The 21,998-nt window shown below is 44.5% G+C and overlaps 1 protein-coding gene across 1 annotated transcript; it reads right to left on the reverse strand.

The window, feature by feature from the left end:
- Positions 1–2,992: 2,992 nt before the first annotated feature.
- On the reverse strand, positions 2,993–21,349 carry LOC138066084 (uncharacterized). Its single transcript, XM_068933192.1, has 7 exons — positions 21,236–21,349; positions 13,293–13,575; positions 10,792–10,845; positions 7,639–7,722; positions 7,003–7,068; positions 3,574–3,656; positions 2,993–3,089 (listed from the first exon to the last, which is right to left on the reverse strand). Exons 1-7 carry the CDS (start codon positions 21,301–21,303, stop codon positions 2,993–2,995), a joined length of 735 nt encoding a protein of 244 aa, XP_068789293.1. The 5' UTR covers positions 21,304–21,349.
- Positions 21,350–21,998: the final 649 nt, after the last annotated feature.

Raw genomic sequence — 21,998 nt, forward strand, 5'->3', positions numbered from 1 at the left:
GATATACCTGACTAGGCTTCCTCCTTCTTGTGCAGTGTGTGCTGCTTTGAGGTTTTTACAGAAAACTAAAATGGCGTAAGAAAGGCTCACCGTTGCCACCCACCCATAATCTACTCCCAAGGCATGCCCTGGGAGAATCTGGCCTAAACATTTCAGGGAAGCTGGGCTATTTCCCATGTGCTGCATTTGCCAGGGCTTTCTTCAGCCTTTCAGCTGCAAAGTTTGATGTCCCAAATCAGAAGCTGGCTCATGCAGGAGAGGATTTAGACAGTTCTTTATGAGGAAAAAGTATGGCTTAGTCTCCCACTACAATAACAGTTAAAAGAAGAAAAATCAGCCAAAATCCTGTGGTTAACACCTCCTGGGAGGAATGAGCTTGTGAGGACTGGGCAGGCAAAAAAAGAGAATTTGTGAGCCTCAGTGCTGTATGCCATGCTTATTCTGTCAGGCAGGGATGGAAGAGGAAAGATACATATCTTCCTAACTCTAGCCAATGAATAATTTTTTCCCGGAAGATGCTTTAATAAGCATTCAGAGCCGTCTCCTCAGACTACATTTGCTATATGAAAAATCTGAGGTTTATTTGTTTTGAGTCTTCTTTTGCTTTACTGACTGGAAGATAAAGTCCCATTAATAATAATAATAATGAGGTTTTTCCTGCCAGACACTGATGTCAATTTTATTGTAGTGGATATTCCATGCTTGCACAGCAGAAATGAATAAGAGAGAACTTAACACTCTTCATTGCTTTGATCAAGTTAGTGAACTAACAAAGCTAAATCTCTAACAGTTCCTTATATTCACAGCCTCTGGCTTGGTGAGAACAAGATGAAAGACAGACATCAGAGATTTCATTTTGGAAAAATAGCTCAGAACAAACTCCTCAAGCCTGTCCCACTGTCTGCAGTATGCAAACTGAACAGTTTTAATGGTAAATGCTAGCTATGTTCATGTAACCAAAGTACACTGAGGATTCCTCACTCTAAGCACAAAACATTATCTCAAAGCTAAGGCCAGCATTCAGGTCACCTAATGCATCATTAAGTACTGTTTAAACCTACAAGTATTTTTAAACATTTGGTGTGAACAAAACCCTGGTTTCATCAAAGTCTGTGCTAAAACATCCCTATCATCCTACCGCCACAATAACGTGTTCATGCATTACAAGGTTTATTGCTTTATCATCCCATTAACCCAACCTTTTGTTTGGCAAAGGTCCTACCCTTATAGGGGTTTTTTACAAACTAATAATACTAAGCTTCCCAGGAGCCTAATTGCTTTTGGTTTGCAATACTCCAGCTTAATATAGGCAGCTGTTTGTAGCTACTTATTATAGATCCTTGCAGTACCTGATAATAAACTGTGAAACATCACGTGCAAAATTAGTTGTAACACGGCTTGTTAATTATAAAAGCTGCGTTAAAGTACATGTTTCATTTAACAAAACAATTAGTTATAAATATTTTATCATGACAGCAGGCTGTTTGGGGCAGTATGCAGTAGTTAGTGGGGACATTCATCACACTGGAGGCAGTCCTGCTTTTAGTCACTTGGAAGGAAGCAGGATTAAACTTGTTCACCCAGTGCTGCCCTCAGAAGAATGGCCCCGACTCCTGCAGCAGACAGCAGGATTCGGCAGAGCGCGGCATGGATGACAAGGGTATATCAGCCGCCTGAACAGCAGAAAAACAGGACAGGACAGAAACTGAATCCTAAACATGTTTCAGAAGAAGTGGCCCAAATCAGTCTTGTGCAAGAGAGCAAGAACGCTCTCTAGAAATCTGTTTGTCTGCCAGCCCCACCACAGACCCCTCAGAGGGTCTTCTGATCATCAGTATTTCCTAGCAACCACCCCATGATCAAGGAAGAGGCTGTTATCTCAACTAACAGGGCTAAGCAAACACAAGCGATGTCTGTGATTCACTATTTTGTCCACGCTTAGGACATAAGCCTAACTTGGCACAGGCTTAAGGCCTCAGGAAAAACACAGCGGGGAGTCAGACCTGACCCTGCGCAGCGGCAGCCCAAGAGAGGGAGGGCAATAGTTTCACAAACAGCAGAGCAAGGTAGGGGCCATGGGCACGTCTGCGTCGGCACTGCTGCCCGGGCTAGAGGCACGGCTGACACTGACAGCCCTAGCACTCAACCTGTGCTCTGGTTGCATTCCCACACAGCATCAGCCTGCAAAAACTGGACTCTCTTTGAAACTGCACCCGATGCGTTCACCATTAGAGCCCAGCTGGCCCCATGGACTGAGGTAAAACCACTGGGAATGTGCATAGTGTGGATGCTGGACCTCAGCACCAGTGTCTTGCTCCACCAAGCTGCTCATTGCCTATGTAGATACAGCCTTCATCAAATTACATGGTTAGAAATTTTACCTCAACCAACTTGCACAAGTTCACAGAGTAAACATATATATATGCTTGAATGAAAAGAGAGGAGGACTGTTCTATGCTTCTGTAATACTCCAAAACATGGGAGATGTAATATATTTTCCCTCATAATCACCCACAGTATAAGGTAGCTAAAGACTAGGACCTCATAAGGAAGCTTTGGGATCACTCACCTAAGCTGTGCATGGCATTGTCAGTCAGCATCATGTCCTGTTTATACTGAACATTTCTTAGTGCCCAGTATTTTGGAGGCAGATTCTCAACAGCATTAGCTGTATTTCACATTCACTCACCATCAGTCACAGGATGCATCCATATACTATCATTTATCATTCAGTCTGACTTCAAGCTGAATAAACACCCAAATATATAATATAGATAGAGTAATACAATTCAGATTATAATTAAGAGAAATGAAATGGCCTATGTAACAACACAGCTTTGTATTTCTAACATGATATTGTGAATATACGTCACGTGAAACTATAATTGCTGTCAAGACCAGACAGATCCAACAGTGCAGACAGTGAAAGAGAAAATGCAGACTACAGAGTACTGATGCTGAACTGGGAATGACAGCAGGAACGGAGTGTTGCTTACCAGTAGTCCAGTCTCAAAGGGACGGCTTCCAAGGCACTGATCTGGCAGTACGGCTCAAAGTTGGAAAGTTCATACAACTGGATTTTGCGATCGCTGTCACACAAATTTTAAACAGGTAGCAGATTTCTACTGTCAGTTGGCAGCGTATTACATTTTTTGTTTTAAACATTCTTAAAGTACAGCTTTTAGAGTGTCCATAATGGAATCCATTTAAGATGGCTATCTGGATGACCTAGTCTTGTCTTTCTGTTTTTTTGTGAACATAGAATTTGATCCAACGTCATTGAACAAGCTCACAGAAGATGTTGCAGAATTATCTTTCCCATATTTTTGTGCGGATTTATCAAGCTGTGATTTCAAGCAACCAGACTCCTGTTTGTTACATCCGTGGCCCTTGAGCAAAGAGTGACTAACAAGCTTGTCATTGCAGTGATTTTGGAAAAGGGCCCTCAACCCACTAGTACCTGCCTCGAGACCATTTAAGGTCTCTTTTGCCCTTTCCCCAGACATGGTGACAGGAAACTACTACAGTGAAATGTTTAGTTCTGAGGTGTATTTCTTGTCAGAAACCACTCACGCTGTTCCCAGGAGGAGTTTGTTGTACTGTGTCATGACAGTGAAATCCAACACCCACTTAGGTTTCCTCTTGGCGGTCTTCTCCTGAAAGGCAAGAAATTGTTGCCATCCCCACACAGCATGAAAAGACAAGATGGTGCTGCCAAGTCTAGGTTCTGCTTTTGCTGCACTCTAAACACATTCGATGACCTCAAACACCTTGCAGAGATTAAAGCCAAAGATTATCTGACCTCAGCGGGACTGAGCACACTGTACATTGCTTCCTATTAAAAACAAAGCAGAATGAAGAGTGATCCTGTCTCACTCAGGATGAGGCTTTTGCTCACCACCTCTCACACTGACAAATCAATCATTATCACCCATTTCTGTTGGTGGTGCTGCCTCTTGCCTCATGGCTTCGCAAAGTATGGCTTCTGTGATCAGGCATATGAACGTGGCCTTACAGGGACTTCCTTTGGGCGCTTGTTTGAAAAAGAGCTTACGCTCATTATTTGCATTTTTTGTGGGGTTCTCCCCCGGGAAACCTTCTGCTTTTGCTAAAGTCTTGATGTGCCTCACATCCTCCCAGAGTTAGGACCACCTCTGTGCCAGCATCTCTTTCTGGATGCAGAGTAAATGCATTTGCTTTCCCAATCTTGCTACTAACTGCTAATTTTGTAATCAACAGACTCAACAGACTCCTGTAATCTTCAGCTGTTTGACAACGACAGTGACAACCCTACACTAATGACACACCAAGAGCAATGGAAACTCCTATACAGTTCTGAAACTGTATATCATCTTTCCGCAAGGATTACTTTTCAGCTAGGAGCTGCTGGAAGAAATGAAAGGAACAGGCATTTTCACCAAAACAAAATGCATCGGAGATTTCAGGTCCTCATGCAAGCAAGCGTAGCTAAAAGGATCTGGGGAACTAACACGACAGCTAGTCGTTCCCAGGAGTATTACACTGTGCACGCAATATATTGCTATGTATGTGCTTCGTGCATACTAAGGAAGATACAATTCTACAAATATTTTTTATTGCTCTTAGCTCATTATTAAGGAGCTGTAATTTTTGTGGCTTAAACATACTGAAGTTCAACCACCTAAATGTTCAAATTATGAGAGTGTTGATCATGATATTGGCACATTCAAAAAAAAAAGGCTTTTTTAATGCCATGTTATGCTTCTAATTTCTTTATCTGCATGAGGCTCTGGATCATTCTAGAACTTTCTTGATCCCTCTCATTTTCAGTTAAACTTGCTTTCCTTAACATCTTGATCACTTACTTCTTTTTCAAGCCAGAATGGTAAAGCCAATCATGTTATAAGGGCTTAGTCACTGATAATTCTGCAGTTTTCTAGGCTTTCTCTCTAACAACAGCATATAAGGAAATATTTCTACTCTAAATCACCACACACTGAGGGAACTAATATAAGCCTGCATTTTAAGCGCAATTCCCTAGTCCTGCAGAGCAGACGCACTTATGAGCATCATAATTTAGACTCGTGTATTGAACAAAAGAATTCAGCATGAAACATGAAGGGCTTATAAGAAAACAAAATGCCCCTACAAAAATCATCTTGCTTCGTTTCCGTTTCAGCTGTGAAGACCACAAGGATACGACACCGTCTTCTTGAGCAGTCACCAGCGTGTGGTCAGCCAGGGAACAAATGCGCAGGATGGGTTCCCCATGGGAGAGCTGCTGCCTCGCGGCAGGGAGCGAGAAGGCCGTCTGCTTCAGCTGGGCGGAGGACCTGTCCTGTTCAGCATACTCCAGCTGCATGTACGTGCAGAAGTCATTCTGGCATGGAAGAGGGCCGGTCACTCAGGAGCGCGGCAGTGAAACACTGACGTGCTTGTGCTGGGCTGGGCCGTGATGCCACCTCGTGACACTGCTGCACCTGCTACCTGCTTTCCACTCAGTCTGAACAAGGGATCAACTACATGTTATAAGTTCCCTTTCTGGCACTCAAAAACCAAATGGGAGTTATGCCAACGCTGGCCGGGCCTCCGTGGGCAGCCGACAGCAGAGGCAGAAGCAGGCCAACGCTCTGACTGCAGCTGACACGTGTTGGATTAGTCTCCAGGGAGGGAAACTAGCACAGTTGGCAGCAGCTGCTCGCAAGCCTTTGCTTTGCTTTTCTCCTCCCCTCCCACCCTGAGCCTTCCTGCCTCCTCACCCTCCATCATCAAACCCCATGCAGATGCATAGTCCATCATAGTTGAGACTTGCAACATGGAGCAGGTGGTGCAGCGTGTGGTTCTTCCCTAGGGGGCTTCAGGCATTGGATTCCCCTCCAGGCCTGGCAAGAGGGCCTCGAAAGCACAGTGAGATGGTCTCACCAGCAGGTTTCTACCAGCGCTCCTGGCTGCGCTGTGAGTTGAGGCTGTGGGGCCGCCTCGCTCCTCTTTGGGCTCAGCCCACCTCTGCTCTGAGGCGTGAAGCATCCCCAGGTGAACGGCACAGTCCTGGCTCCCACCCCGCTGGACGAGGTCCAGGACACCACCACCAGGATACGGGCCCCCTGCTCCCAGGGCACCTGCGCGAGCAGAGAGGGCAGCACAGAGAGCACGCAGGCTCCCACTCAGGAGGCTGGTGGGAGGCGCTGGTGTGGGGCACTTCCACAGGCAGGGCTGAAGCTGACCTGTGGGTCTGCCCGGTGCTGGCAGGTTGGCACAGGCGGTAGCTGCGGGCAGCCGGGAGAAACACTGCATGACAGACCTTGGGAGCTGAAGCCCCGGCTGGCGAGAGGCCAGGGACTGAGGGGAGAAGCATTGCCCTGCTGCTTGTCTCCAGCTGTGTTCCAAGAGACAGGACTTTGTGCTCATTTCTTGTAAATAAGAACTTCATCATAGAAATACTCTGCTCCCTTATCAAATTTTCCTCCGAGGACAGCAACCTGTAATATTATAAACACTAGCTCACAAGAAGAGTAGGGGCCAGGGGAGGGCAGGATGTCTGCTAGAAGCCATACCAAATTCGGTAATGATATCATGAGGCTGGGGCATTTATGGGAGGAGTGTTCAGCACAGGCCTATTGCTGTGCAGGACACACAGAGGAGCCGGACACAGATGTGGAATGTGCCTTTGTGAGAGTTTGAGCTGGATAAGGATTTCAGGATCATTTGCCCAACTTCTTGTTCGATTTGTGAAAAACCCAAAAAGGAAACTTGGATCCTCTCCCTAGAAAACTGCAGTCTAAAATAGAATGAAAAAGTGCATTTTATAGAATAATTTTAATATGAAAATTTGAATCTCATTTAATACTTTCTCTATTTTTTTAAAATTTTATTGTCAATCCTGGCTTAAAGGGTTGATTCTGTTGCTGAATTTATGAGGCTGCAGCTCTCTCTCTCATTCCTAGCTGACTAAAAATTGGTTCACCAAATTAGAAAAAACAAGTTAAGAGTCCCCCCACAAAGCTGTCCCACATGCACACTCACCCACTGAATACTTCCTGTTGCAGCACAGTCTATTTTCATGAAAAGCTTTTCAACTTGCTCATCAATCTGAAAAGTGTATATGATAAGACTTTGAGACAAATATGTTATGTGAAAAGTGGTTGAATTAATATGCATTGTTTTCATAACAGATTTTTATTCAGCTGGAAATAATTGGGCTTTGCAGCCTCAGCTTCCATGCTGCTTTCTGAATGAGTATCAGAATTTCAGGAATACATTATTTTCCAAACATGGATCAGATTAATCTAGTTATGGAATCATTTTACATAAAAATGCCAAACTCTTGATGATTGAACAAAAAAGATAGTGGCCTAGATATTGTTCAGTTCTGCTTTCAGAGTTATGCTACAATCTCACAGTTTTCACTTAAGAAAACAATCATTCTTAATCCCTCTTTTCACAACCACAAACAAGTAACCAATCTGGACATAGGAAGAAACTATATATTTAAAATACAGTTTTCCCATATTCCATATTTTATTTTGAGTGCCTAACACTCTGGGCTTCTAGGAAAATTCAGTGGCTCCAATAGCACAGAGCCCAAAGAGTCTCATATCTGCAAGGTTAACAAAATGTGGTGTTCCTTTTTGGGCTTTTTAAAAATTGTAGTTCACTTACCGTGCTATGTGGACTCATGCACTTCTTCATTATCTGCTTAAACTTCTCTACATCCAATGATTTGTAGCCATCCTTTTCCAACTCCTAAGAGTAGAAGAAACAATGGAAAACTGCTGAAAAAAGATTATATTTGGTTTGCTTACAGATCATTCATTAGCAAGCATGTTCATGTGAAGTTACACTTCTGGATAATTTAATCTAAAAATATAATTATTTTCTTAAATCTTTTATGGGACACTCAACCTGATTTTTTTACTTACAACCTTACATTAGCACCTCAGGATGGATGTTGCCACCTGACTTTAGTGACAACTGGACTTAAATCTCTTGTGCTTTTTTCAGCCTAGTGATACTATTTAATAAACAAAATTAAACCCTGTTTAACTATTTTCAGCCATCTGGATGCAATGGTATCACTATTGTTAGATAATGAAGGAAAACAAAAGCGCAGAAAATAAATCCAAGTCCTTTTTTTGCACCACTAAACAAAATGGTAATTTCAAGCTCCATAGAAATATAGCTGTTGTTCAGAAAAGCATAGTTTGCAACTTTTGAATAGTCTATACAAATAAGGCAAAGTGCTTTTAAAATACATACACTATGGATCAGGTTAAATTATTGATCCTGTGTGCACCAAGTGGGACAATGTTTTCTGGATACCCAAAAGTAGACCAGGTCCCCTGCCAGGCTGGGAACACAGCCCAGGCACCTCGACTGCAGCCACAGCTCTCGTCTCACCCCTCCTCAGCCTCCTTTGAAATCGAAGAAAATGTGTTTGCTGGAAATGGTTTGCTGAATCTGAAAGTGGCCAACCCCTTCATGCTTTTCCTCCTCTTTCCTGCCATCTGTAAGGCTTGTTATCTGACTTTGGGAGGGTTTCCTCCATCTTGCAGATCTTTCTCTGCCCTTGAGACTTCCTACTCCCTGGCTCCTTTGTCTTGCTCTCTTTCCAAGTCTCTCTACTCCACTTTCTCCCCATTTAGGTCCTTGTTTCCTCCCTCTTCCCTCTTCTCCTCCCTGAGGTTCAGTCCACGGGTCATGGACCCGTTCCTAGGGAAAAGGTGGAGAACTCAAGAAAAGCACTGTTTTCCTTACCTGCAGCCTTGCCTTTGGCTTGATCCATATCACCCTCTCACATACCTCTTTCTTCCCTCTTTCCTTGCTGTCCTTCATGGCTATCAGGGCAGTCTGAGCCAGTCAGGTACCCTGGATGCAGTGGGCCAGTTTCAGCCAGGGCCCTGAGGTGTGATTACTTCAGGTCATATAGAAAACTATGCTGTTTATTCATTATTTGAAATGTCTCAGCACTATTTCCAGGACTTCAGTTCAGCCAGCTGGGAATTTTTACTGCTCTGCCAGCATTGATTGCTGCACCACTCAGCTTAGCAGCCTCCTCACAAACAATTGGCAGCATCTGCAGAGAAGTTGGCATGCTTCTGGCAAGATGCTTAGTCTGCAAATCCACCCCTTCTGCAGCTGGACCTTTGACTCCATGGCAAGCAATTTGCCAACTTATTTAAAAAACTATTATAGGTACTGCCAAAATTCCCACGCTTTCTGGTGTGAATCATCTCAATTCCAAGTTTGGGCAACCTCATTACTCCTCTGAGTAATGAGGTCCTCCAAGCATGCTGGAGAGGTAGGGAAACACTGTTATTTTTCCTGATAGGTGCAGATTTGAGGCACGGAAGCTGAGTCTAGTCAGATCTGTTCAGAACGCGCTACGGTCCTGTGGGACCACGCACCTTGGCCTCCAAGTTCTGGAAACAAGGTACCATAAAGGGAGTTGCTGAGGGTGCACTTGGGTTTCATCACAGCGCTGGACCAAGGATAAGCAAGGAGCACATCCAGCGTGGGGGCTGAGAGGAGCCCCTGGACCTGCAGTATGGCTGTAGCCCATGGGCCTGGTGACTTGCTTGGGTCAGATGAGTGCCGGAGCACAGCTTGGAGCATAGGCAGAGTTCTGGCTACCCCTCTGTCACCCCATATCTCCAGACCACTCGCTCTCCCTTCGCGGCCACGATGAGCATCTCCCTGGGACTACTCCAGCTGCTCATCTCATGAACAGCAGCAGCACAAGAGAGGTATTTAGCCCTTTGATTACAAACATTTTAGACGGAGAACAAAGGAATAGCGCTGCTTATTTTGCTGTATCCCATCCCTGTTTGTGTAGGCTGTTCAACCTACAGCTGTTTCTTTTTTCCTGTCTGGGTGCCAGGTTTCCTCCTCTGTTAAAAAGATGTTTCTCTTTTGACAGCTCTTGGCTTCTTCCCTCTTATTAGCTTCCAAAAGCAGCTGGTGACTCTAATCCCAGAGCACCATTCCCATCTCCCTTCCTCTTCCAATGCATAGCTAAGCTATTTCCTCCTTGAGTGCCAGACTGCAGGAATCATTGTGAAGAAGAGTAAATTTATCATCACCAGCAAACTGCACATGCCACAGGCAACGGCTACACATTGACAAGACTTACTTCCCTTCCTTCCTAAGCCTTGTGCCAGTTAAGGAGATTCCTCCTGGCTGCCGGTACTTAGGGAAGCTCTGCAGTAGCACAGGCTGCTCTTGCAAGGCTTGGCACAGCTGTGGCTGCCATAGCAGATCCACTCCCTGGGAATGTTGTTCTTGCCAGCTGTGGGTGTTTGCTCCCATGCTTGTGCTCGGAGGCTCCCATGCTGCAGGGTGTTTGATGTTGTGTGCAGATGACAACAGGAAAGATTCCCCCTGGTGGGGATTTTGGAATCCCAGAGTAGTCTTCCCTATTGATTATAAAGCACTGATCCTGAAGTATTTGCATGAGCAGCCACATGGAAACGAGCTACCTCTGTAAAGAATATGCCTGAGGAGACTGCTCAAGGATACTGGGCCAACGCATCAGGAAAACACGCACGTTTGACTGCGTCAGAGTTGGTATAAATCATAAATTCCACCCCAAGTGTTCTTATCCCAAAGCAAATCAGATGTGACAATCACTGTGGGAGGAAAGTATCGATTAGAAGCACTAAATAGAAACACAATGAACAAAATAGATATTTTCCTTGCTCCAGAGTTTCTCTCCAATTAACATGTGGTTTTGGCCAGTTTTTCATGCAATTTATATATTTATTTTTCTGATCAGTGCTACACTGAGAGATAACAATTTCACTGGTCAAGCCATACCTGAAATGCAGAATTCAGTCTCTGAAGTTGTTCGAGAGTCATTTGTTGTTCAATCTTGCAAAGTAATAAAAGAAAATAGGTGAAAAAATAAGTCACTCACCTGTAGTGCTATTAGCCTCACATGCAGTAACGCTTCACATTAAATTATTTAGGTGCCTGGAGTGCCAGCTTTTACAAGGGGCAAGATCTAAACTACTTAGCAGACACAGTTTTCCTCTCAGACTGTTTTCTTGAATATATTTACTGTATCTGTGAAAAAAGGTCCCATTTGCACATCACACTCTCTAAATAAGAATATTTCCTGCACCTACTGAAGACAATGAGGATTCGACATTAACTTTGAAGGGAGCAAAACCATCCCATTCTTATTCTGCTGTCTTATTGCAAACTAAGAGTCTATTCCTGATAGCTGCTGAGAGCTCACTAGGTTCCTTAAATTGTATATAGTTCCTAGTAAAATCAAATATGTTTTTGGAGAAACAAGATATTGTCTGTATCTCTGCAGTCCTCCAGCGAAACTGCAATTATCTGTTTTTTCCCACCCTTTGCCTGGATTAGGGAGACACAGCGTTTGCTGTACATGCTCCAAGTACTATTATTTATTCAGCAGAATGACACACAACAGTTTGAAATTTTCACAGAGCTGCCTTCCTCAATAATTTACTGCATAAATAATGTTCCTTGAGTGGTGGTAATCAACAAGGTACTGGGAAGGTAAGCAGTGGGACAGAGCAGCACTTCATTATCAGTATACATACTCCTGATACACATATTCCTGATGGCATCAGGCAGGGATCAGTCCAGAGTGGTGCTCTCATAGCATTGGCACTGTACAGAGCCAGCGTCTCACCCGAGAAACCAGCTACTGTGCAGATACTACGAGAGGGGCAGTAGTGTGAGGGCAGCAAGTGGAACAGCAGACCCACCAGGGACATTCTTGTATTAAGCACGGGAAAGTTTTGGGAGGGAATGAGTTAAGGAAAGGACAGAATAGGAGAGCAGAGGGTAAGAAGGGCATACTGGAAGACCTGCAAGTCTGCTTCCAACTCTCCCCCTTCCTCGCAGTGAGTACAGGGGCAGAGAAATTCCTAGCAGAGCTATACAGATATTTCTGAATGACGGGCAGCTCCAGCTTGTGGCTCCTGCCAGTCAGGGTCTCTAGCTGGCTTCCCCGGCAGCTCTTTCCAGCCCCTTTGTCCCCACTGCTGCATGAAAGAGGGAGAGGAAGGGGCGAGTCCTGGGTTGGGTCTCCCAGAGCATGGAGAGGGGGAGCAATCTCCTCTGCAGTACGCTCAGCCCAGAAGGGCAATCTTAGCCAGACCCTGCTTTAACTCTATTTTAACTCCACGGTATAGCCATCCCTGCCTTGGCTGCTTCTGTTGCTAATGCCCTCAGCTGGAGTTACTGGCTGGCTTCCTTACAGCTCGTTCCTGCACACCCAGACTGTGGCAAAGCAAAAGAACAACCAAACAGACTCCACATGCCAGCCGCGACAATGCATATTTATACAGTCCTTATAATAAGAGCATGAAATACTTAGCATTTATATTGAGAATTTTGCCTTCCAAGCAGCAGACATGTATCAAGATACTAATTTTGTTCTTGAATACCAATATCTGCCTCTAGTGTCTCTCCCTCTCTCTCTCCTGAAAGTAAACAAATAACAACTGGCAGATTAGAGAGAAGGCATTTCTTTAATCAGAGTGACCTGAGGTATTCACACCATGCACACTCAGGTAATGAACATAACCCAAGTATTGTCATTCACCCAGAAGCAGTTTATGTTGCTGGGTCTGCCTAGAGACCCAGCCCTACTGAGAAGATAAATCAGCCTACATCCATCTGCAAAAATTTCCTCTGACTAATCAAACCTCGTATTTGTCCTACACCTGTCTATCTGCATCTCCTGCCAGAGCTTTCTCACCCTATTAGTTTTTCTTTTCTTTTAGCAATCCTGTAGTCTCTGTCATTCCAACTCCTCCTTCTTAAAAATGTTACCTCCTATCCACGTTTTTGTATTTTCTACTCCATCACTTGCAGGCTTAGCTTAATCAGGGAAAAGAGAGTTTTCTCTCAGCTCCAACTTGAGGGGGTTCTATGTAGGCTCATGGCCTGCCTGATGCAAGTGTTTGGAAATGACTGCCTGAGCAGTAACCTTCAGTTTGGGCAGGTCACACTGTGAAGATAAAAGGTTTGGTTTCTCTGTCTCTGGATCAGATCTCCCTGTTGCAGAGCCTATAATCAGGACTATATAAAGTCTGAATTGCATAGCCACTTACATGTGTTTTTGGCTGGCTCACAGACTCCTATCTTCCATGTGAATAGGTACCCATCTAACTCAGCTTACCATGACCATTTCTTTACACGTTATTGTGTAATTAAGTTCTCCCAGACTGCTATTGTCAGCTCTGTGTCTGGCTGCCCAGCTCCTCTTTGCCAAATCCTATTCGCAACAGGAACAGTTAGAAGTTGAGGGATGCACACTGTAACGTTCACAATACCTTTCCTTTCCAGAGGCTCTTTGCAGGGTTGAAGTGACGCTGAGCACGTGTGCTCTCTGATATGTTTTCCATGAGCCCAATCGAGTAACTTCTCTGCTGCTTTTTCAGCATCTCCTTCACCAGCCACTCTGGGAGGGGAGAGCCATCTTCCCGGGCTTCTTCTGTAAAGTCACTGACAGAAACAGGAGCTGCAGCCTGCAGCCCGATGCCTTCTTGCGGAGTCTGGGTGTGCCGACACATAGGGCCTCGAGCCGCGGATGGCCCTTGGAGCTCTGTCAGTATGCTGCCAGAGCCAATGACAGGAGAGAGTGACAGGCAGGTGACAGTGAGGGTGCTTCAACTAATAAGTCTTGGCACTACATTTCTACCTGCAGCTTGCAAGGGAGTTCATGGAGGGGCAGAGGCTTCAGCACAGAGCTGGCACTTGAGAGCAGGGCCCCGCTTTGCTGCTTGCGCTTTGAGCCTGAGGTTGGGTGAAGAGCTAGGAGACCTAAAATGGTTGCCCAACTCCTGGGCTAGCTTCTAACCTGCCTTCTTCAACAAACCTGGAAAGATGTCACCAGTGGTGCCAGAGCCCAGAGCCCTATGTCTTACTGCAGATGAGTAAAGAAAGACATTTAGGAGATGTTTAAGATACTAGGTCTGTCTGCCAGACCAGGTACAGCTCAAACATGGGAACTTTCCAATTACCACCTCCACTCGACTGCTACCTCTCTCCTGGCTCTGCTCTGGACCACTCCAACCAGCCCTCTGCAAGATGATGGCCTTGTAGACAGTCCAAAAGAGGACCATTCCCAAAAGAGAATATGGAGATGAGGCACCATGTTTGTCTCCTGCTATCCTATGCACTCCTTCAATACCATTTCAGCACGCTTAGCACTCTCAGACATCCACACTTCCTGCCACACTTCAGGACATGCAAAGCACAGCATGGGCTGCAAAACTTTCTTCACATTGTTTCAGACACTTTGAACTGAAAAAAATCTCTTACTAACAGTAATCATGTCTTACAGCCACAGAGGCATTGTATGGAGTCCAGATGAGACTCAGGGTCCAGTGCTGTGTGGCAGGTATGCACCTAGTCTGCTCCAGAAGGGACTAGTTGAAAGCAGTGGAGACAGGAGACTGTCTGTGCCACTTGGCTTTGGAGCCAGGGATTGGTCCCTAGCCTTCATTTATTTAGCAGTGGAAAATGAGAGAAGCGATAGAAAACCTAAACACACCACTGGTTTGGGAAGGGATGGTGAGGCAGATCGTATCTTGTATCAGCAGTAGGTGCTAATACAGTGGTCAGATTTTCTCAGCTGAGTTGTTACTTTGCAGTTCTGGGCACAACCAGAGCATGGCTCCCACTCAAAGCAGGACTATTACCAAAGCTAGATCAGGTCAGCCTTGGCTTTGTTTAGCCAGGTCTTGAGAACCTCCAGGATGGAGATTTTCCCTTTCTGGGTGGCTCTTCCAGGAATGCTGCAGTAGTCTCCTAGTGAAACCTTTACATCCTTCCTAAAACTCTCAAGGCACAACTTGTGGCTGTTGCCCCTTCTTATATCATGTGGTACTACCAAGAAGAGTTTGGATCTATGGTCTTTGCAAGTGCCCTTTGGGCAACTGCAGGCAGTTATTAGACAGTATTAGATTGGTCCTCCTTCTCCTAACTAAACCTACCCAGTTGCCTCAACCTCTCCTCCTAGGTCATAAGCTCTAGGCCCTGGCCATCTTGGTAAGCCACTGCTGGATTTTCTCCAGTTGGCCCATAGTTCTCTTGAACCAGTGGGTCCCAAACTAGACACAGTATAATATTGAATATTATCCTGCAGCCTTTACTCTGACACCCCCTTCCTTCATCTAAACACCTCCTCTTCTGCCACCCTTCAGACAGGAGGGCTGCTCCCTGTTCCCACCTGCCAAGCTCTTCCTTGCTCTTCTTTCTACTTTTTAGCTCCAATGGCTACACAGTGCAGACATGAAAAAGGCCAGCATATCCAAAGAGCTTACATCTTTTTCCACAGCTCTATAAGCCAGTACTATCCCTTCCTACAACCCTGTCCCACTTAAAAAAGGATGACAAAGACTGTTAGTCTGCTTATGTGCTAAGGACACACTCTGCCACATTCATTAATACTGTCTTATTTGTATTTCTTCCTTTACCTTATTACCTATACTTCCTTGTATTTGTACCCCTCCTGCATACCTATTAGATATACTTCAGCTCTAAACTCCCATGGTGTCGCTCATTGCTTTGTGGGCTTGGGTAGTCTCTGGCTCAGTGGGAACCTGGTCCAGACTTAGCGCTCCTGAGTATCACAGCAGTCACTGTTAAAAGGAGCATAACTTAATACTGAAAGCAACAGAATAAGGCTTTGGTTGGTGCTTTCTGACACTTGCTCTAGCTTCATCTGTGAAAAACACAGATGAAAAGTAATTCAAGGAAAGAAGACAACTGTGTTGTAAAATAGGCAAAATAAAACACAAGCTTGCTAAAGTCATTTTCAGATGACAACAATGTTCATGCTGCTACGTTACAAAACAGAATCTTCTGTGCCAGAGCAAGAATTTGTGATTTACAGAAAGTTAATAATCAAATACATTATGTAACTGAGAATAATATGTATGTAGCTCAGATCCCTATAATCAGAAAACAGTTTATTTCTTCCAGGCTCCAGCATGGGGGGGGAAAAAAAAAGAAAAAGAAAGAAAAAACAAAAAACCCCAAAAATACCCCACTGGTATACACTTGAGTAGAGATTTACAACTGGCAAAACACTAACAATCCCTGTCTGCTGTAAATCATGCCTGTGAGTGTCTTTATGAAACTATGCAACAGAACAATGATCCATACGCTAGGTGGTTTTCTAGGTCACCTGAGAGACCATCCTGCCTCAGAATGCTATGGTTTGTCAGCATATGTGGGCTTGAGAGGCAGTGGGGGTTGCCTGGTTCACGCATTGCTGAGATTGTTTGTTATCTTTTACAGCCACAGAGTGAGAATTATTTCTCCTAACACACCAGCAGTGGGGGAGGAGTACGGGGGAAGGCAGTATGTGACAACCACATTCAGCTGTTAGCAATGAAATACATGCAGAAACCTACAAATAGGCCAAAAATTATTGAATCTTAAGCTCTGTTCACTTCAAACTGGAATTTGTGTTTTATCTGCATAGATGCCAGTTACCACAGATTGCTGGAACAAAGATTGAGTGGGACCAGGAGACAGCATTTTGTAATGGTCTGTATCCCTCCACTGGGTTAAGTGCCACAAAGAGCTTAAAAGATAGAAACAAAGGAAGAGAGCAGGGATGACTGCTTTTCTCAGCTTCTTTATGGCTGTGGATGGAAAAGTTAAAAACAGAAAAGAGAAGAGAGAAAATGACTGCTGTCAACAACAAAGGACATGTAGGCCACACAGTCTGGTTACTGGGGCTTGGTACATTACCATCCATCAGCTGAGCTGGCAAGTGAGGAAAATGCCAGGGCAGCATTCAGCTCCAGATTTGGAAACCTTGGGCTGGGGTCTACAATATGAACGGCATCTCTGAGCTCTTGCTATAGCCAGGTGAATACAGTCATCCCCTGAGCCAGACGCACTATCCCACTCTCTGTTGGATTGTCTAAGGAGTCTGTTCAGTTGCCCAAATACAGGTTTCTGACACCATGTGAGATCCCCTAGGGTATCCCAGACATCTGTTTGGGAAGGTAGGTACAACAGAGGAGCTGAATCAAGCCCCCAGTAAATACAGTCAGTGAAGCCTAGGGAGCTATTCAGTTGAGCCTGAAGCGGGCACCTCCCTTTGGTCAGCTGAATCCCTCTCTGCACTACGCCGACTCTACCAGTTAGGTTTCCAAGGACTAGAAAGGGAGCTTGAACACCTAGCTCACATGGAGACACCTACACTTAGGTATCTGAGTTTCCCACTCTATCTGTGGGACCACGGAACTGAATCCCGCTCTATTTACAGTCTCTTAGCATGCCCCAGTTGCTAGAAAAGGTAATTTAGCCTAGGCCACTCTCAATGAGACACTCAGACAGATGTGGGACAGGCTAAGAGAGTGGCAATACATAGTTACGGCATACTAATTAATGGTTTATAATCTGTTAAACTGCCATTACTTGAGTATCCATCTGATCTACAGCAAAGGAAAAAGAACCAACACCTATTTTTATGAAATTTACTCTTTCTTCCTAGTTCCTTATTTCTGGTTTTGAACTCCTCATTAAAAGGTCAATATTTAAATAAATAAAACTTCAAGTAAATACACCCACTCTAAAATATTATGTTAATGATCATATACATAACTAAGTTTGCTTTCCCTAGTTTAGGGGAAGAACTGAATTTCAACTGCCTTTGCAGAACGCTTCTCCAGGTGTGCCAAAACACTATTTTTGTGAAAGTTTGATTGTTCTGAAGTGGCAGAGAACCACCATTCCTTGCCACAGAGCTTCTTTCCTGGGCAATCACAATGCTGTTCAAATAAAAAATTGAACTTTTATGGGTGATAAATGACAAAACATTTCTGTATGCCCTATCACCATATGACATTATTGAGACCAGAAGGGCCAGAGATGAAGTCACACCGGGGACAAAATTCAGCAAAATACTATTTTCCCAGCGAAACAAACACTGTGCAGAAATTGACCAACTTCTAGACACTGAGTACTCTTGTATGTCCCTTCAATGAAAAGCCCTTCCAAACCCAGTGTCTTCTTTCCACAAGGGCTCTCTCACATTACAATGAAATCACCTGTTTTTTTCCGGCTAACCAGGTTGAGCTCGTGAAGAGCACCAATCCTCATATGAGGATGAGGCAGGAAAACTGGGGGCAGCTGGAGCCAGTCACCTTGTCAGCTGTCCTGAGTTATGCCAACCCTGCTTCTGGGTCAGAGCCCTGACTCTTTTTGCTGCAAGACATTTCTACGGACTTCACCATTTCACATTTTGAAAAGGATGTTTGATGCTTCATGTGTCATTCCAATATCAGTCCCACCAACTCCATACACATTGATAGATATTTTTGTACTCGCTACCCAAGCATCACTTCTGTCCTCTTTCCTTGCTGTACTGCTGAGAGCTCAGGCTGACAAGGTGTCCTGGCTTGGGATATTGCTTTCTAGGTTGCAGTTCCCAGTTCAGTGGCGCTGATCTGCACTCCTTGTTCCAGTAACTTTCACGCGTTGTGTGAATGAGCTCAACTTCCTACGCTATTAAGATCACCCTGTGTTACTCTTCTGCTTTCATAATCTGCCCTCCAGTCAGTCTTTGTGTCATCCACAGGTTTGAGCAGTGGCAATTTTATATTAATTCCAGAGAAAGGTAAATATTGACACGTGTCCAGCCTTCTCCCAATCCCTAAGCAACCTCCTTGCATTCGGTTATGGTTCCCTGTTAGTTATTGCTGGGCATCTATCAATCATTCAGTTCCCAGTCCGTTTAATGTATACTCTGTCCATAAGACACCATGCTGATCACGTTAATCAGAATGGCTCTTAGTACTAAATACAAGCTGTTACGGATTTCTAACATCTACACAATTGCCTTTATCAATCTAGTTCCATGTAAATAAACAAGAAAGGATGATTTGTTTCGCAGAGCCATTTCTCATAACAGTGTTGATGCCTGCACCACTTTTGTATCACTTCCAACAACTTTATCTCACTAGCAGTTAACTAACCCATGCTGTTACTAGGATGCTTGTGTTTCTATACTCTTTCTTATGTCCTTTAGCCACTCAGCCATGGATCTTTCTTTTTACTGTTTGTATTAATTCCCTTCACTTGACAGCTTCTAATTTATATCCATCTACTTTTTTTGATGTTTTTAATCTTATGTAATTTCTTTCCCTTTAGGACATACAAACACACCTACACCATCTATTCTTACCTAAGTTAAACGCCTCCTGTTTCTCTGCCCTTTTTCCTTCCTCACAGTTCAGATATTACTCTGACTTCTGCTCCTGTGTCTCCAGCCCTTCCTATTACAGTATTCTGGAAGCCATTGCCACAATTTGATTGTCCAAGAAGTCTTCTTTTTTCTAGATGCTATGTAATGTAGAACTTCTGCTCCCAAACCACTTCTCCTGCCCGTTCACCAAGTTTGCGTATTGTATACCAGAAATTTCTTCTGTCTTCTAGCAGAGAAGTAACACCATGTACTGCAGTCAGATGGCATTTACCCACTCTGTTGAGAAGTTCTGCAAAGAAGATACTCTCTTCCCCTCTTCCCTTAGGAACTCCATTTACTGTCCTGCTTGACAGGCCAAGATAAATTTATAAAGACCTCCTCTTCCCCTTCATTCCCGCACAAAGAGATGGACTCACCAGTCAGAGATTTATCAAGACAATGGCCAGACACCAATCCCAGCTCTTAGACAAGGTAGCACAGTTTGATTTGTGGCCACATTGCTTAAAGCTAGTTCTATCTACAGCTGATTTAGCAGGGAAAGAGATAGCTGGAGCAGATCAAAACAGAGCCAGGGAATAAGCTAACATTCACTACTGTAGATAGTCAAATGCTCTAACCATCTCTTGTTTTGCAATATGGATGTATCGAGAGGTTGCAGAATTAGGAAACAGCCAGCCCCCACTGCATCTCCAGCAGGTATGTCTGACTTAGCCTGTGCAGCCACATGGAGAACAAACAAATCAACAACAAAAAGTGCATAAAAAATGTTATTCATCAAATTCTTTTGCTTCCAAAGAGGATATACACTTTTGGCCTCTAATGCTGTTTTCTTGGCTGTTCCTGATGCCCAGCAAAAAAATGGCACATTTGGGAGGGAAGACCAATGGAGTGCAAGTCACATCGTTTCCCACAGAAATGCCCTTCCTGACTCAAGGTATGTCAGCTGCTTCACGGCAGCCCTGTGTCACAGGGATATGTCCTACTGAGTGACCCAAGACTCATTCTGTCACAGGCAGTCAGTCAAAAAACAGCTCCATTTTCAGTCCTACCATAGGGAATAAACATAGTATGGAACAGGACAGCACGCTACACACAGAAACAGGGTTGGCCCGTGTGTCTCATTCCAGCTGCTTCTGGTGAGTGTCATAGTCAGAGGAACGTGGCACTTGGGTGACGCAGGATAGGGCCTGTTATGTGGGGCCAATCACAGCTTGGTTTCCTAGTCAAGCTCCATTGAACATAAAGGCGTGGAGAGGCAGCAGCATATTGCCCAGGGACGAGGTTTTGGATGAGCACATAGGATTTCCCAAGTGTTTCTGAACAATGTAACATGTTATTGGGGATGATCAGGGATTACAGCTTGTAATTAATGCCAAGCAAACGCTATTCCCTTATTTGAATATTATTAGCAGTATGATTTATTCTAACATTTAGTCATCTTTGTAAATTTTTTAAATTGGGCTAGCCTTCTACAAAGAACTGGTACCACAAATGAGGAATAGGTCATAAGGACCAATTTCAGCTCTGTAAACTGCTTGCCACCACCTATCCTTGACAAATGTTTATTTCTTCTTCAAAATCTCCTCCCTCACTCATGCGCAGTGTGCAGCTTTTCAGTACTTTCTCTTACAAGCCAGAATAAACTTTCATGTGGCAACAAATGCTCCAGGGAGAAACTAATTACAAGAAAACAAGCTCCAAAGCAACAGCCGGTCTAACAAAACCTACCCAAAAATGCCATTTGCCACAGAAACTGCATTTACATGCAAAAATACACACGCTGAGAAGCAAATGTGCAAGGCTGCTCAAGGAAACGGTTTCAGAGGAGAAGGGTAATTTCAATTTCTGGTGAGCAACAGCTTTGATTCCTTGACAACAGTAAACAGTCTCTGAACAATGCTGATTCCTGCCAGCTAAAGAGGTGCTCTGGGACTCAGCCTGCACCCATTTGTTTTCCACTTTGGGAACAAATTAAGAGAGATGGGAGAGCCTGGAACAAGCGTGGGTATTTCGGGGGAGCGGGAGGGAAAGATCATCTTCTCTTACCTGCTAAGGTTGAATGTTTCTAACTTCCCTGAGGCAGAACTCGGTCTTACTTTCTTCCTTAGAGACATGATGTCCTGAAAAGTCCCCGAGCAACTTTAAAACCTGAGCTGTCGGTCTCTGGAAATTTGAGGCAGCAGTTGCTGCCTGCTGAACTCCCAGGGCCGGAAGGCGGCAGAAAGCCTGCTCGGCTGGATGGCTCCCCACCGACCGACCGCGTTTGCCGCAGCTCTGACCTCGCTTCTCCTCCCACACTTATCAGCATCGTTTGCGAAGGTGGGGATTACGCAGGGCACAGGCGGGAGGGGAGCACCACCCTGGCCAGGGCCAGCTCCCTCTGCCCCACAGCATGATGATTTCCCTGTGCCACACAAATCCTACTGCTGGGCCAACCACCTGTGATCCTGTACTGAGGGACACAGGGCAGTGCAGTGTAAAGTTCTTGTTGTGCTGGCCCCCTGAGCAAATAAAATGATAGCTGTAACCTGTGAATCTACCTCAGGGAACACAAGTTACAAAAGAAAATGACAGTGACTTTGTCCCACTGGAATTAACAGAATATTTAGTGCTAAACTCACTGGAGGAGCTGTTAAGACAGAGCATTGTTGGTTATTAAAAGGATATTCCATAATTGCTTCTCCATATGTCCAGTGTATTTGGAGAACTACAGCTCAACAGAGTTGCTGGGGGGTTTTACACATACATATATATGTATGTATGTATGCATGTATGCATATGCGTGCAAATATACATCCATTTCCTTGAA

Source organism: Struthio camelus, chromosome 1, assembly GCF_040807025.1.
Source record: "Struthio camelus isolate bStrCam1 chromosome 1, bStrCam1.hap1, whole genome shotgun sequence".
In the NCBI taxonomy this organism is placed as follows: Eukaryota; Metazoa; Chordata; class Aves; order Struthioniformes; family Struthionidae; genus Struthio; species Struthio camelus.

Coding starts and splice junctions, on each gene's coding strand:
- LOC138066084 (XM_068933192.1), bottom strand. CDS start 21,303: ATGTCTCTAAGGAAGAAAGTAAGACCGAGTTCTGCCTCAGGGAAGTTA. Junction 13,576..21,235: donor GAAACATTCAACCTTAGCAG/GTAAGAGAAGAT, acceptor TGGCTCTGGCAG/CATACTGACAGAGCTCCAAG. Junction 3,657..7,002: donor CAACAGGAAGTATTCAGTGG/GTGAGTGTGCAT, acceptor CTTGCCTTTCAG/GAGAAGACCGCCAAGAGGAA.